We start from the raw sequence: 15,872 nt of genomic DNA, 5'->3' as shown, positions 1-15,872 counted from the left end.
ATTGAAACCCGGGGGGGCCACTTACATTGACGAGTGGATACCATGCGCGACCAAAAAAACACGTAAAAAGGATGTCTTTTTCACGATAGGGCACGTTACGTACGTAACGTGATAAGGGTGTCAAAAACACAAAAATAATGAAAAAAGGGTATCTATTTCGCTAGGAAAATTACGTGTTTAGGGTCAAATTCGCGGGGATGATAAAACAAAATTAAAATGTTTTATAAAGGATGTCCTTTTTGCCCCAACACTTCGTGTTTAGAGTCCGATTTGCGCGAGGTGTAGAAGGTGGGGTCGCCGGTACTAAACCAAATAAGGTAAAGCCGACGACCGAAGGACCCGTATCAATAAAACATTCCTGTACTTGTTTAGGGGTTCATTTCAGGGAACATTTGCCAAGAGTATCGTTTTGTTACCAATACTTGTTAAGGGTAGGGTTTCACACGCCAATACTTGTTAAGGGGCGCATTTTCCGAATATGGAAATTACGTGTTTAGGGTGCTTTTCGAGACCCCATGGTCGCGCATGGTATCCACTCGTGAATGGAAGTGGCCCCCCCGGGAATTGAAAGCTAATTCCAGTCATTGAATGCTCACAGTGGCGTACCTAGGATTTTCCAAAGGGGGGGGGGGCAAATTCGACAAATTTGACAAGCCAAAAAAAAAAGGTCTTCAATCGCAAGTAAAGGACATTTCGGACCAGAAAAAAAATTGACAAGCAAAAAAGTCTTCAAGTACAAAGGAGGGGGCCACTTGTGGCTCGTCAGGGATCAGTTGTGACTCATCAGGGGGGCAGGGATACGCCCCTTGCATGAGTTGTGACTCGTCAGGGGGGTAGTCTGCCCTGCCCCCCCCCCCTTAGGTACGCTAGTGAATGTTCATGTACTTCTTGAAGTGAATACGTGACTGATAAAACATTATTTTTAGCTCCATTATAAATACGTGCATACCATGTCATTCATGAAATGACAAGTATTGTTAAAACCTTTGACCTGCTTGACTATATTCGGCAGTCTTATCAAATCAAAGTAAAACTCCAAGGTAAGTTCAAGGCCCTGATGGGAAAGAATTTTTACAGGGGGTGCTGATTTAAATTTGACAAGGGATAAAATTGGTTTCACTACAAAAAATGAAGGTCGTTTTGCTCCCGAGAAATTTGACAAGCAAAATAAAAAAGGGTTGCACTACAAAATGACGGTCATTTAGGTACCGAGAAATTTTAAAAGCAAGAAAAAAAAAGTGTCACTACAATAAAAGTCATTTAGCTCCCGAGAAATTTGACAAGCAATAAAAGGGGGGTCACTACAAAATGAAGGTCATCCCGAGAAATCTGACAAGCAAAAAAAAAAATGATTTCTATAGAAAATGTAGGTCATTTTGGTTACATTTCTCCCTTTTCTCATTATTCCAGGGGGTGCTGCTTATGGCGAATTATACTCGCAGCCGCACCCATCCCCAGCACCCCCGCTTCGATTCCCTGGGCCATGGGTAAGTTCAGTTATATAGACATATAAATCCGCTGTTTCGGATATTTTCGGGTTTTTTTTTTTTTTTTTGGGGGGGGGGCCGATGAACTACATCGTCTATGGAGAAAGGATGCGCTTCTGCACCCTCCTTGATTACCCCCCCCCCCCTTTCTCTTAAATTTTGCTTTTTGACGGGGGGGGGGGAGTGGAGGAAGAAATAATACAGATGAATTTATAGCAAATACAATCAGCTTATTACCACCTTTCTGAAAAATATGCACAATTTTGCCCCCCCCCCCAAACAAAAAAGAAGCAAAATTTAGGAGTGGAGTACTGTAATCGAGGAGGGTGCCAAATCACACCTTTTCTCCATTAAGCGGCGGTTGTTTGCACCACCATTACGAGCCGACATCGGTCTTATGACGGAGGGGACCCGCGGAGCCAGACGAAGTCTCAGCGGAGCATATCCCTGACAGAAATAGACCTATTTATCGGTCTAGTTCAGATAGTGCTCCAGAGGAGTTGACATTCATATTTTTCGACATAACTTTACAAATAACACAGTCCAGAAATTTGTATAACACCTATAGATCATATTGATATGGAACGTGTGGAATGTATAAATGCATGTTGACTTCAAATTGTATATTTTTTCAGATCATCAGACTACATATATATATATATATATATATATATATATATGGATTTTAAAAAATAGATCAGGTATGCACCTTCACCAATAGGAAAATGGAGGGCAATTTGGGGGCAATCTTTGAACCGATTAGACATTCGAATGGGGCGCCACATTGATGTTTTAAAGCCTATAATCTATGTGGAGACTGCTGGTTATGTATTTCCTATTTCGATTCTGATGTTTTGCTAATCATCAGCATTATGTCTGATGCGGAAGACTACTCACCTATCATATGAAATTTCAAAACAATAAACTCCCAATCAACTACACAGAAAAAAAAAGGATTTTACAAAAACAAATACCGTAATATATAGGTCCTCAATCTGTTTCGTAATTGAAAAAGTATAGCGCCATCTATTTTGAAATAATCTATTCCGAGCATCGACATAAAAAAGGTGGATAGAGCAAAATGCACTTAGATAAGCTTGGTCACTTCAATCCCTGAGTCTCGATACTATACACTATAAAAATCAAGGATTTAAAATGAATCCAGATCGGTTGTGGATAGTGACCAGCCGAATGTTGGATTTATTTTAAATCTTTAGGATTAACTTTCAAATCTCAAATCAAATCTTTTGGATTTATATTTAAATCTACAAGGTTTTGAATCTAAATCTAATATTCGGCTGGTCTCTATTCACAGCCGATCTGGGTTTATTTTAGATTCTTGATGTTTTAGAGTGTATTATATGGTTTGAAAGCACTTTAAAGACATTTGAAATTAAGTCTTAATGTATTTTTCTCTCTCTGGTCATAATTATGATGTCATTATTTATACTAGTATATTATTCGTCTATAAGAACACATTTGAAAGCGTATGCGATTCTTTGAGGATTCAAACAGAATAATTCCTTCAGTTCACATTCACAAAGAACACCACGAAAGATTTAGTTGATTGATTGGTTGATTGTATCTTCTGGAAAAGGCGTTTTTGATTCCAACTATAACCATTGATTGATTGATTGATTGATTTTCTCAAATGTTGTGTATTTTCTCACACGATCCATCAGTTACGTTTTTGTAAATTGCACAAAAATTGTTTGTATTTATTTTTAAACAAAATTTCTATATATTATTAGGACCCAATATTTCTTTGTTGTAAGTTTGTAATGAAATTAAGTTAGGGGCTTGCCTCTTGTACAAGCTTTGCTTTTTCGGCAAGACCCTCCGTTTTACTTTAAAATACAAATGTCATCTGAGATAACTTTATTTATTGAATTGTGTTCCTTAAATGTATTATATTATGTCTTGTAGTATTTTCGACCTTGACATTTTATATTCATCATATTGTGTACAATTTCGGAAACGGAAATCAATAACTCAAATTAAATCAAATCAATTGATTGGTTGACTGATAGGTTGATTGATTGATTGATTGATTGATTCACTGTAAAAACGCTGTTTAAAATTCAAGCGCGTTGTTTACGCTAATCACTCTAATAACTGTTGTTCAAACTTTTAAACAGTTGTTTGAAATATTTGAAACAACTTGTTCAAAAGTCTAAACAATTCCTATTAGAGTGATGGGTAAAAACAACGTGACTGCTTAAAACAACATTTTTATAGTGTTGATTGATTCATTCATTTATTCATTCATTGACAGATTGATTGACTGACAAGATTCAGCGATTGATTGTTTGATTTATCGATTGATTCATTCATTCATTAAGAAAAAAATATTTCTAACTGGCCACTCCTTGCATCATTGAAGAAGGGGAAGAATAATCCACTTTACAAGATGAACAAACTGATGCATCAAATTGTAATGAAATATAAAATAAAATATTACGGGCAATAGTTTTTCTCTTAATTTGCTTTTGGCCGATATTAGGTGGTAAAGTTTAGCAAAGCACATTGCTTAATGAGTGAGGTTATACAGAATTCAGGGTGATATAATGATAGAATACATAACGAATAAAGTGAATAAAATGAATGGAATGATTGATGGCGCAGTCACATTTCTCCTACGGCGGCCGTACGGCGAGTAAAAAACAGTCGTTTTATTCATTTTTATTCAAACCACCTATAATGTAGCTGGTACAAAAAATACTAAAACGGCTGATTTCGACTCGCCGTATGTGACCGAGGTAGAACGCTGATAAGGTATTGGGGTGGTGGTGGCTGGACGAAAAACGGAGCTCCAGTTCTATGTCATTTGGTAAGAATCCTATTGTCCTTACACAATAGACGGCATCGACTTTCTATCCACGACTCAACGACCATTACAGTTATACCGATGACACAACACTTGAGCGTATTGAATATACGAAACTCTATAAAAACACCGTCATCGCTAGAAGTAGAGTTTATATCCAACACAATAGGCACTCGTTGCAGCATGCACTCTAAATTATTTGCACAATCTCTTGAACACCTTCCTAGGCTTGTTGAGGACACTCTATCCTGATAATTATTTCGATATTGTTTACATACCGAAGTTATTTAGGGGATTTAACATTTTGAAATAACGCGGATGTGCAAGTACTCGACAAAGTATGACGCATGGACTAATGGCGCGCTCCTAATATTGTGCGCCATGTTACGTCGAATGGTGTTCGAAAAGACGATATAGAGAACCAACGGCCGAATTCCATTGCAATATTTCTTTCCTGTAAATTGTACGCAATTCAGCCGTAAGGCTGCTATATGCAATAGCTTCATACCGAAATAAATATATGAATGAATAAGTGAATGAATGAATGAATACATAAATAACTAAATAACTAAATAAATCAATCAATCAATGAATCAATAAATAAATCAATTATTAATAAATGAATCTCGGGAAATACAAATATCTACTTTTAACACAAAATGCTCCGAACGTTGAGTAAAATCATATCCTATTTTGGGTCAAAATATGTCCATGTGTGCATAATTTCATCATCAAGATTTTTATTTTTTTAAAGAATGGTATCATTTGACCAAAAACAAACGACCCCTTTCTTATTTCCTTTTTTGTCACTGTATAGCAATTTGTGGGCCTGTATTTCTCTGTCCTTACTTTCAGCTGTGCAGTGTAGCAGTTAATATCGCAAGGCTGCGGATATCAGAAAGGCATTGTTATTGCTTTTCTTTCCATGTCTCGCTACTCTTCGCTACACCAATAATAATCGAAAGTGATTCTTTATTACCCAGCATTCCTTAACAACATGCTGAAGGAGTAGAGGACCGTGCCGCCACTTGGATAGTAAAATTATTTTACGACGGAGAGTCTCCGCTAATTTGAATTTAATGTGGACTGGTAGCAATTTGTGAATAATTGGGAATGCTCATTTAGATAGTTGATTGCCCAAGTTTTATGAGGAGAGGGGCAATTTAACCAGGATAATAGCAATTCGTTTATTAAAGGAGATCGAAAAGGGTAAGTATGTGGTTCGTGTACTATGCACTCGGCTGTGAAGTGTTTATCGATGTAAAAATAGGCTAAGTAAACAAAGTCAATAACTCACGAATTGGGTCAAGTTAGCTATGTTCATTTTTATTTCATCAGCAAGCGTAGATTATATGTTTCGAAATTTTTCAATTATGTGATAATTGTGTATGTTTTCATGTTTATTACTTAGCTGAATCTTAAAACAGTTTTAGTAAGGGACGTAGTATTGCATGTGTTGCTAGGGCATATGGGGTGGACGTGTGGCTGTTGCTATGCGCGTATCATATATGGCGAAGGGTTCGACTGTATATCAAGTTTGAAATTATTCGAAATAACTGATAAAAAAACAAATCTACATATATATGACGATGCTAGGAAACAAGTATTGAAGTTCATTTTCACGCCATAAAATCTTAAAAAATACTCTGTGCAACAAAAATGCATATATGGTACATTTTTTCACGGAGGCCCGACGGTGATTAAATACAATACTTTTAAAATAATTATGTTTGTTCAACTTGGATGTTACCCAGGCAGTAAAAATGTACAAATTGAAAGAGATTCCATACTTATCAATCGGGGTGATACATTTCAATTTTATTAATAATTCAAATCCAAATTTAGGACGGTGAACATGCGCTTAAATTGCATCTGTTTTGGCATGTTTGGGTAGGCCTATGTATATGCTCGTTAGAGATAGGCATAGAAATCACTTCCCAACATGATAAACACTTGGCACCGCGAAAGAGGGTTTGGCCACGCCTTACAACAAAATAAGGGTATAAAATACTTATTAAAAAAAATATGAAAGATTAAAACACGTCCCGTATATAGGCCTATATGCCGAGTCACCCCTTCCGAATGTCCATTAATCAACACCCCCCTTGTATATTTATCAAGGGGTTTTAAAAGATATTTCTGGAGAGGACAGAGAAACACAAAATCAAAGCGACTCTGAAGCAGTCAATAACTTTACAATATTCATGGAGTGTGGTGTTGCATGGAGACCCCCTTAGTGGGGGCGGGTATCATTGGGGCTTATTATAACAATGACGTTGAGTCGTGGGCTGAAATATTATAATACATGGCCTAATGAAGTGGATTATTACGGTCCTATAATCCGATCGATCTTGAACCTGGGACCATCATCACCCCCTTTTGAATGGGGAAGGATTATGAACAATGTGACCTAATGAGGCATTATTGAACCTGACATAGTACATGTAGTACGGACGATTATATGTAATACGAGCAGTCTCCCCCTCAAGTCCTCGACTACTCATTTCTGGCCAGGTTTATTACCCATAAAGCAATATTCGGTGCGGCATAGTCTTGTAATGTAGACCCACTTGAAAGATGATATACTATATTACTACTCGATACATTCATACCGCAAAAAATATATATGTTACCACACTGTAAAAAATATTGGGTAGAATTTTAACCAGCACGAGGGTAATTATGTGGCCAACCAATTTAGGGCAGTATTTTTCCCCAATGCGGGAAGCATATGGTCCGGCATATATAGGGTTAAAAAAATAAGAAACAACTACTTTAGAATGGGCAAAACTTTCATCCCACTGGATAAATAAAAATGGCAAAAAGAAATGCCCAATGTTGGTTGGACACATAATCACCCTCATGGAGCATTTTTAGCCAATATATTTTAGAGTGCAAGTAGCAAATGAAAACAGGTAACGGTCCCTTAAAAAACAATGTGGTTTCTCTACACAAATACAATTTTATGCTAATTCATCCTCAGAATTATTAATATTAATCTCAAAAGCTATATCAAGACTAACCATTTATATCACAGAGTCAATGACAGACAGCATACACTCTAAAAAATAGTGGGTAAAGTGCTCCATGAGGGTGATTATGTAAACGTCAGGAACATACAATGTTAACAAAGTTTAATTTTGACATTTTCGGCTTTCCATAATTTTAACAGAGAGTAAGAACATGGCTCAAATTACTGAACTTGACGTCAGATCAATGCACCACCAAGCACGCCTTCCACATTCACTATTCGTTGCAACTCGAATTCACCATCGCCAATCAAAGGCAATTTACAGTTTATAATGATCTCAATCATCAAGTTTGCCATAATGCATCCATTATTTGCTTAAATATAGTTCTGCACTTCCTTATCATCAATACAGTTATTTCGTTAATTTCTATTTTGACTTGTTAGTAGAACCTTACAGAACTTCCTACAATACTGATAATTGTAAAGACTAATTCAATATTGAATATTCATTTAATCAGAATTTAAAGTAACATTTATCAATTATTAGACAACATTATGTTCATATGATATCATTTTATAATACTGTTTTGTAAACAGGATTTGATTCATCGATACTTATTCTTTGGAATTAATAAATAATGTGTTTCCTCCACCCACAGTACTCGTGATCAAGTTTGTTTGAATCTTAATTAAAAGAAATCTCAAACTATTTCAAGAAAGATAAATACACTGATGTCAATAACAATGCATCCTGGAACATAGTCAAATCGTCAAGCCATTGTCATTCATTATCAATTTATCTATATTGTTTATGTTCAATTATTTATACATTTGTTTTGGGGTATTTATATATAGTCATTTATTCATTAATTTTGATTTTTCTTTTTAATTATTAAGCCGTCTACTTGTACAGTTTGTTTTCTATGGGGTACCTATCTATCTCATTGCGAATACCATGGTATATTGTTTGATGTCTCAAAATATATGGAAGACACTCAACTATACAACACGTAATGGTAATTTTGCCTCCTGATTCTAATTTCTTTTATTTTTTCCTGTTTTGATAGGCATTCATATTCCCATCACAACCGTGAAAACATCATCCAACGACATAGGCCGGCCCCATATACGTTCATTTTAGCGTGTGGAAGATCCTAATGGAATAATCAATAAGGGGGTGCTTCAACATATACTGCTTCAATTCGATGCCTTTCACCTGACGCGGAACAAAATACACAACCAATCAATATACGTGACGTTTCATTTCAAGATATGACTGAGGATTAATTTGATTAAGGAAACGGAATGAGTGGATAAAGGATTTAAAACTGAAAATTCGCGAGTAGACTTCACACTTTTTGTGCACATTCGGTCACCATTCGTCGTTTTCATCAGTTATTATAATTTTGTGAAAATCCTATTGAACCGAATACATATGAGCATCAAGATTAGAAGCCTCAAGATAAACCGAGCAAAGTTATTCAACTCTTTTTGTGATGGCTTTTGGATACTAAACTGACTTGAAAGTGGTCTTTTGTGCTATATTTTAGGGAAATCCATTCTATTTTAAGTTTTTTTTACGATTGTCTTAATCTCCATCACGACGATTAATCGACCATGAATCCTATAGAATATGAGCAACATTTACGGTTCATGCAGCTATACAATGCAGCAGTGGCGACTCAAGAGCAAGACTTGGTGTCCAGGTCCTTACGTCGGATGCGACGCCATAATTCGTATACACACCTTGGGCCAACCTCGCGCAGTTACCCTCCTCCGGTGAGGCGAGCGGACAGCAGCGGCCAGCTGGAGATCAACCAGAAAGGCATCAGCAGGACTTCATCAGAATCAGGGTACAACTCGAACCTCGAACATCGACGTCTGTCCCGTTCTCTGGATCGTGGGCTTACGAAGAGGAGTTCGACCTTGAGTGATTCAGGGGCCTATGAAGGCTACCCGAGGGTCCGGCGAGTTAGTGTAATCCGGAAAGACTCGGATATCCGCCCACCGACGCCACCGATTATCAAACGAAAAAGCTCATCAACCCGAAGTAATGACTCGATGACTCCTAGTGTTAGGTTCTCAACGGTTGAAGATATCATGGCTGCATATGGACACGGTAACTCATGGAGTGGACGCTACAAGCCGAGACATTCCATTGACCGTGAATCTCATATCAGTGCACACTCTATGAAAGAATATGATGATAGACAAGGAAGACGATCATCTTCGGTGAGTCGTGGCCACGACGATTTCGACGGTGGACGCCGTTCTTCGCGCGAACATCGTAAGAAATCATCATCATCCAGTCGGTATGGTAGAAGGCCATCCGTACCAGGTCGGAGAGCTTCGGTGTCGAGTCGGCGATCTTCGATTGCAAGCGGATCTCGGCGGCCCAGTATCACCAACCGAGTATCGTACAATGATGAACCTCGGGTGTCCATCGTTAACCCGAATGGAATCGAAGGTGCCGAGATTATGCAGAGATTGTCGAGGGTTTCTAGCGAACTGAAGGAATGGGAGAGGTCGTTGATTATGAGCAGAAGGAACTCGGCGCACAGTAGGAGATCATCCAACGCTAGCAGGAGACGATCCACGAGTGGCAGAAGAAGGTAACCAAAAATACATGACGCCTTTTACTTGAACACCCCCCCCCCCATCATATGTGATATTCATTACCACACAAATTACTTTACATTTCATTTTGATAGGGGAAAATATTGACAAATATGTTTTCAGATTGAAAATACGTGTTCCAACTGCTTTGTTACATTCTTATTTATTTTTCCTTCTGTGCTGTCTGTTGAGAATATATCACATTAAGAATTTGATAGATAAAAAGCCATAAAGAGACATCGTGTACCGTGAAACCTATTATATATAAGAAGCCATAATAATCTATACCAATGCACGCATCTCAATGGAAGGTTCATTTCTCTTTTTAGGCCAAGTTTAAAACGTCGTGAGAAAACTCGTGAGTAGACCCTCAAATATAAGATATAAATAAAAATTGCTTTCAATAGTAGCATGTGTTCTTAATGCTGAATAAAAATGTTTTGTTTGCACTTTGTTAATAAGCCATTGTTTTGTTAGTATGTCAACTTTATCTGTTCATTGTTAGGCCTACCAAGATTAAAATGTCAGTTCCATGCACGTCATGATAATCATCTTTTTTCTCTCTCCATGCTTTCATTTTGATTAAGATCGTCGGTCGGAGATTCGACTTCAAGCTCTAGTGATTCCAGTTCTGATTCAGACTCGGACTCTGACTCCGATTCCAGTTCATCCGGATCGGGTACTACCGACTCGGATAGTGACAGCAGTTCCAGTTCTGGATCCGATAGCGAGAGCGACTCAGAAACAGATAATGGCAAAGAAAGAAAATCTTCGAATTCCACGAGTGCGATGCCGAACAATAACGGGAACGGCGGAAATGACGTCGCTGACGGCGGTAGAACGGCACAAACAAACGGCGGTATGGCGTTCGCGATGGATGGAGCTGGGCAATGGGAGAGGAGCGAACCCAACAACTCCTCAAGTCTTTGCGTGATTCTTTAAGCGAATGTACTTTACGTTCTGGACTAGGTCTTTATATGACTGTGAAACTGAAACTGAAACTTAGGGTCGGTGTATTTGTACATCGTCTTAAAGTCGCAGCCGATGATGACGTTATTACGATTTGAAACTAGGGTTGTTTTATTCCTACAGGACATGGACTGGAGATTCGATTTCGGAAACATTTATCATTCAGCTTTTAAAGTTGGAATCTGCATGTCAAAAGCTACTACAATTTTTTTGAATCTCGGATCGCAACGAATCGTGTAGTGTGCGTCAGGCTTCATATTTTCCTGTGACAAAATAATTACAATTATATTTCAATGCGATCTGCGTGTAGGTATAATATTTCGAAGTGAAGCAAGGGGAAGATAATCGCTTGAAACCATAACCCTTTCTTTGTTTTATTGTTCTATATCTTAAACTACACAAAGCAAACGATCTATACGTTTTTATCTGATGAAAAAAAAATGCTTTACGTACGAGTCCAGAAATGTACGCATATAATCTTTGGAAAACATTTCATAAATTCTATCTTTGTAATAATTCAAGGCGATTTTCAAAATTGTTATCGAATTAATTTAATGCTTTGAAATAAGAAAAAAGGAAACAATCGATAGTTCGTAATTAACAGATACTGTTTTCCTCACCACATTGCAAGGGTAACCCACCCCTTACGTACTCGACTATAATGTGCGTTATTTATGATTGTATTTCTAATACACTTGCAGATATGATTATTACGTGATGTTAAATCGGAATACATTTTAGTTCGTCCCTTTTAGAGAGTTTTCGATTTTACGACGCACTACAGAAAGAATATAGTAAATGTATTGAAAATGCCCGTCAACCGACCAAGAACGGCTAAGATGTATTTGTGGAAAATTGGTGAACCTGAATACGGCAGTTTCGTCCTAATTTTCGGAGCTGACGAAAAATTGCTGATTTGTCGTAAGTCCAGAGTTCAGGGCGAAACTGCTGTTTCGATTCACCGATTTTCGACAAAGACTTATTGGTTATTCTTAGCCTCTTGTCGAGGCCCTGGCGGCTGATATTATACCTAACCCTAACTTGCTCTGCTCGCCAGACCCCTCGCTTAGCTTGGGATTATAATCGACAATCCAAGAGCAGCCGCCCGGGCCTCGGCAAGAGGCTAGGTTGTTCATTGTCATGGAGGGCATTTGACAATACATTTTATATGTTCCCAAATTCGTCGTGCGCTGTGAAAGCGAAAAGTCACTATTGGGAACACGTAAAATAACGATTGCTTGTCGTTATCCTGTCTTCACTCTGAAGCGATCTACCCTTTGTCTGCACGCACAGACCCTGGCTTTGATGATCAAGTGGGTCTCCACGCAAACACTAGTACATAGAAAACTTGATGTTTCAAATTAGGCTGCACATTCAGACCCTTAACGCGAGTGAAGTGTTTGCCCAACAAACTAGTCTATCATAGACCAACACATCTTTTATTTGGGGTTATTGATGAAGAGAATGTTTAGTTATTATCACGTGATTAATTTATGACAGTATTGTAAAGCAAGATACTTCAATGTGACAATAATAGTTGTACTAACAATTCCCTTGGAAAATAATGGAGAGAACTCGATCAATATTGGTCCATGGTGGACATTGTCAACTCAAATAAAGTTTGTAATAATGAGACATGTTACAGTGGCACCAATGAAACCGTCTCCAACCCGACTGATGTTATGTCATTAAACAGTAATGTAATAAACTAGGTCGATCTGGGGTTGGTTTCATCAGTTTGACTAAAGGCCACCGCAAACCTTACGATTGGTCTGTGACCCGATTCTTGGAACAAATCGTCTTTTCCTCATTATCTGAAAATGTGAATAAAAATGTAATCTTTTTATTTGAGGTTCAAATTATAACTGAAAGAATATTGATATAACATTTTTTATGATTTCAAGCCTTAATTTTTTTGTAAAGGCAAAATTAATTTCAAATCGTAAACAATCTTACGATTTATATGACGTCATTACAACTAGATATTACATTTGCTTTTATTCTAATAAGGATGATAGCATGGCACAGATTTGAAGAAAGGCATTCGTACGATGATTTAGAACATAACACAGTAAGGTATGTCATGTTTCAATATTAGCATCAAATTCTACTACGTTTTATTCCAAAATCGGGTCGCAGAGCAATCGTATAGGGTGAGCGGTGGCCGTAAAGCATCGGAGACAGATTTTTTTTTTCTAAGGCGGTGCTGCAAGAAAATAGTTGCAATCAATTGCAAATTTCAGTTGAAAATTTACAAGTGTAGATCAATTTCTGTTTCTGTTTATGGTAACTCCCGTGGGAACTCGGCAGGACAGCATTTTTGCTAGTAAACGCCAAGCTGGTATAATAATAATAATATAGGGTATTTATATTGCGCACATATCCACCTTGTTAGGTGCTCAAGGCGCTCCTATATTACCCGGCTAAGCTAGGCGTTCATAGCGCACACAGCTTTTTAAGGAATAACCAATTATAACCAATCATATAACCAATATAACCAATATAACCAAATATAACCAATTACCTAGGAAACATTTTACGTCTTGGTTAATCAGTCATAGTGGCTGACTTTACAGACGACAGATATTACTCTTAGGCCTTTTCATTAAAGTGGAGACAATGGCAGAGTGGGGATTCGAACTCACAACCTTGCGATTATGAGTCCAATGCTCTAACCAATGGACCACACGACCCATTTGATTTGCCATTTCAACTATGGCAAATCAATTCATACTAGTTAATACAAGAAACAGAGCATCGATCAAGTGCAAATTTGTGATTAATTGCAAGACTTATGATTGATTTGGGACTTAAAATTGACTTGTAGCACTCAATAAGATAAAATGGTGCAAAACGTTTTAGATGTGCCTAAATTTTGAACTCTTTCACCGTAGTTTATTGATAAATGTATGTGTTTCATTTAATGGAAGTTTGTACAGTATTTTTATTCAACTAATTAGTTTGGATATGTATAAAATCAATAAATGGACCTTCAATTTAAAATAAAAATATTATTGATTTGTATTATACTGATTGTGTCCTAGTGGTATTACAGAACTTGAAATCATATCTACATGTAAGATTCTCAAATATTCATAAAATTATTTACAGGTCATATTCTAATATATACTGTTTTCTTTATGATGGGGCAGTTAACGAGTTGCGTAAATACAAACGCACCACAAATTAAGCACAAGTCCCATAAAACAAAATATCAAAGGGGAAGTTCACCGTGACAAATAAGATTTTGGTAAAAATAGTAGAAAAAAAATGATTAACAATATTGCTGAAAGTTTGAGAAAAATCCATCAAAGAATTGAAAAGTTATTAGAATTTTAATTATTTGATTTGTGTTGTCACATGCGAGCAGCATTCCTACAGAGCAAATGGTAAAAAACAAATAAAAGAAAAGTTATTTTCTCAAAAAATTGAAAATGGTTTTTACTGTCTCTTTTGTATATCAATAGACAAATCATTTCACACCCGATCATGGAAAGAAAGCAAAAATAAGTCATCAGGAACCATTAAAAAATGAAATTCATGCATTTTATATTACATAATATATGGGGCAGCTGCTCGTTTATGACGTCACAAATAAAAAACTTAAAATTCTAATAACTTTCTTAATCTTTAACGGATTTTCCTCAAACCTTCACCAATATCATTTTATTATTTTTTGCTATGTTTACAACAAACTTTTCTGCAGGGTGAAATTCCCCTGCAAGCGATATACAGTGCGTATTAAAACAAAAGTTTACACTTAGAAAAAATCCTTTCAAAATTATACATTTGTAATATCCTGAAGATTTTTCCATATTTTAACATTGGTACAGATCCATTTAAGCAAATGACGATATAACTGTCGAAAAATATTTCCGTTTGAGTGAGCACCACTTACTTTTAAAAAGTTAGTGAAAAATGATTTGCGCAGAACTTTGAAATAGTTATGGGAATAAAAGTAGACCTTAATCATTAAAAACATGTGGAATTTAGCTAGTAAAATTGATTTGAAGATATCTTTTACCTTTTTTAACTTGTTTCCTTGCCCAAAACACTTCACATAGTGCATTGCGCCCCACCCCTTCCCCACACACCGATACCATCTTGAAGATATTTGCTTTACACTGAGCTTTGATTTACATGAAATGGCTTAGGCTTGATTTTCATTTTGTTAATCATTGTCAAGCTTGGGAAAAGTGTGGAGCAACAAGTATTGAATGAAAAATGAAATGTAAACCCACTTTGAATGATAAAAACTTAGTGAAAAAATGCTGGAGATGTCTGATATAAACTTTTGTTCAGATTCAGTTATGTCCTTAGATCCAGCTGGCACAAAAAGGGTAAAGGTTGTGCTTACTAAGTGTTGAAATTTCAATTTAGGTAGCAAAATTGTTGCAAAATGCTTGAATGTATCCGTTTTATTTCGATTGACCAAAAGTGCAGGGGGAAATGTATAATAAATGTTTTGCAGGGGAAGTTTGATTTCGCCCTTTCCCCTTGACACAGCGTGAAAACGAGCATTGCTGCGCAAACAGATTTCTGCGAGCTTTACAAAAAGCGACAGTGCTCACTAAAGAGTAACATTCTCTCCAAACTTTACTTTCATTGGATAGATGAGACCCAAACCCAAGATTATATGTGAAAAAAAATTACCCACATGTTGTATATTTTTTAATTCCCAGGGCTTTTTCAAAGTGTAAACCTTTTTTTTGATACACACTGTATAATAACCATTTGTATCATTATACGATTTTGGGCGGTTTCCCATGGTTGGCGAAACAGGTACGGACTTTTTGAGATCTCATTAGGAAGTTTTCGGGCCGGGACGCAGAAAGCTTTCAAGAACATAGAAAATGACATTGTCAAATGCCCTTAATGACAAAGAGCAACCAAGGAGTCTTGGTCGAAAATTGGTGAATACAAAAACAGTTTTTTCGTGGACTCTGGGCAAACGACAAATTTGAGTTTATTTCGTCAGCTCCGAAATTAAACTTACGACGAA

The 15,872-nt window shown here is 36.9% G+C and overlaps 1 protein-coding gene across 4 annotated transcripts; it reads left to right on the top strand.

Annotated features, from left to right (window-relative positions):
• Positions 1 to 5,176: 5,176 nt before the first annotated feature.
• On the top strand, positions 5,177 to 13,881 carry LOC129276576 (uncharacterized). Of its 4 annotated transcripts, none has more exons than XR_010295659.1 (4): positions 5,184 to 5,523; positions 8,353 to 9,897; positions 10,489 to 13,211; positions 13,399 to 13,881. XR_010295659.1 is itself a non-coding variant. In XM_064109275.1 (3 exons), exons 2-3 carry the CDS (start codon positions 8,903 to 8,905, stop codon positions 10,841 to 10,843), a joined length of 1,350 nt encoding a protein of 449 aa, XP_063965345.1. In that variant the 5' UTR covers positions 5,177 to 5,523; positions 8,353 to 8,902; the 3' UTR covers positions 10,844 to 13,881. The 4 variants fall into 4 exon arrangements, 1 of the variants encoding a protein (XP_063965345.1); XR_010295661.1 differs by having other exon boundaries at positions 5,191 to 5,523; positions 10,489 to 11,717; positions 11,809 to 13,881; XR_010295660.1 differs by having other exon boundaries at positions 5,191 to 5,523; positions 10,489 to 11,728; positions 11,809 to 13,881.
• Positions 13,882 to 15,872: the final 1,991 nt, after the last annotated feature.

The sequence above is a fragment of the Lytechinus pictus genome, chromosome 14 (genome assembly GCF_037042905.1).
Source record: "Lytechinus pictus isolate F3 Inbred chromosome 14, Lp3.0, whole genome shotgun sequence".
In the NCBI taxonomy this organism is placed as follows: domain Eukaryota; kingdom Metazoa; phylum Echinodermata; class Echinoidea; order Temnopleuroida; family Toxopneustidae; genus Lytechinus; species Lytechinus pictus.
Note: the sequence above shows the minus strand (reverse complement) of the source record. Positions and strands in the feature narration are given on the sequence as shown.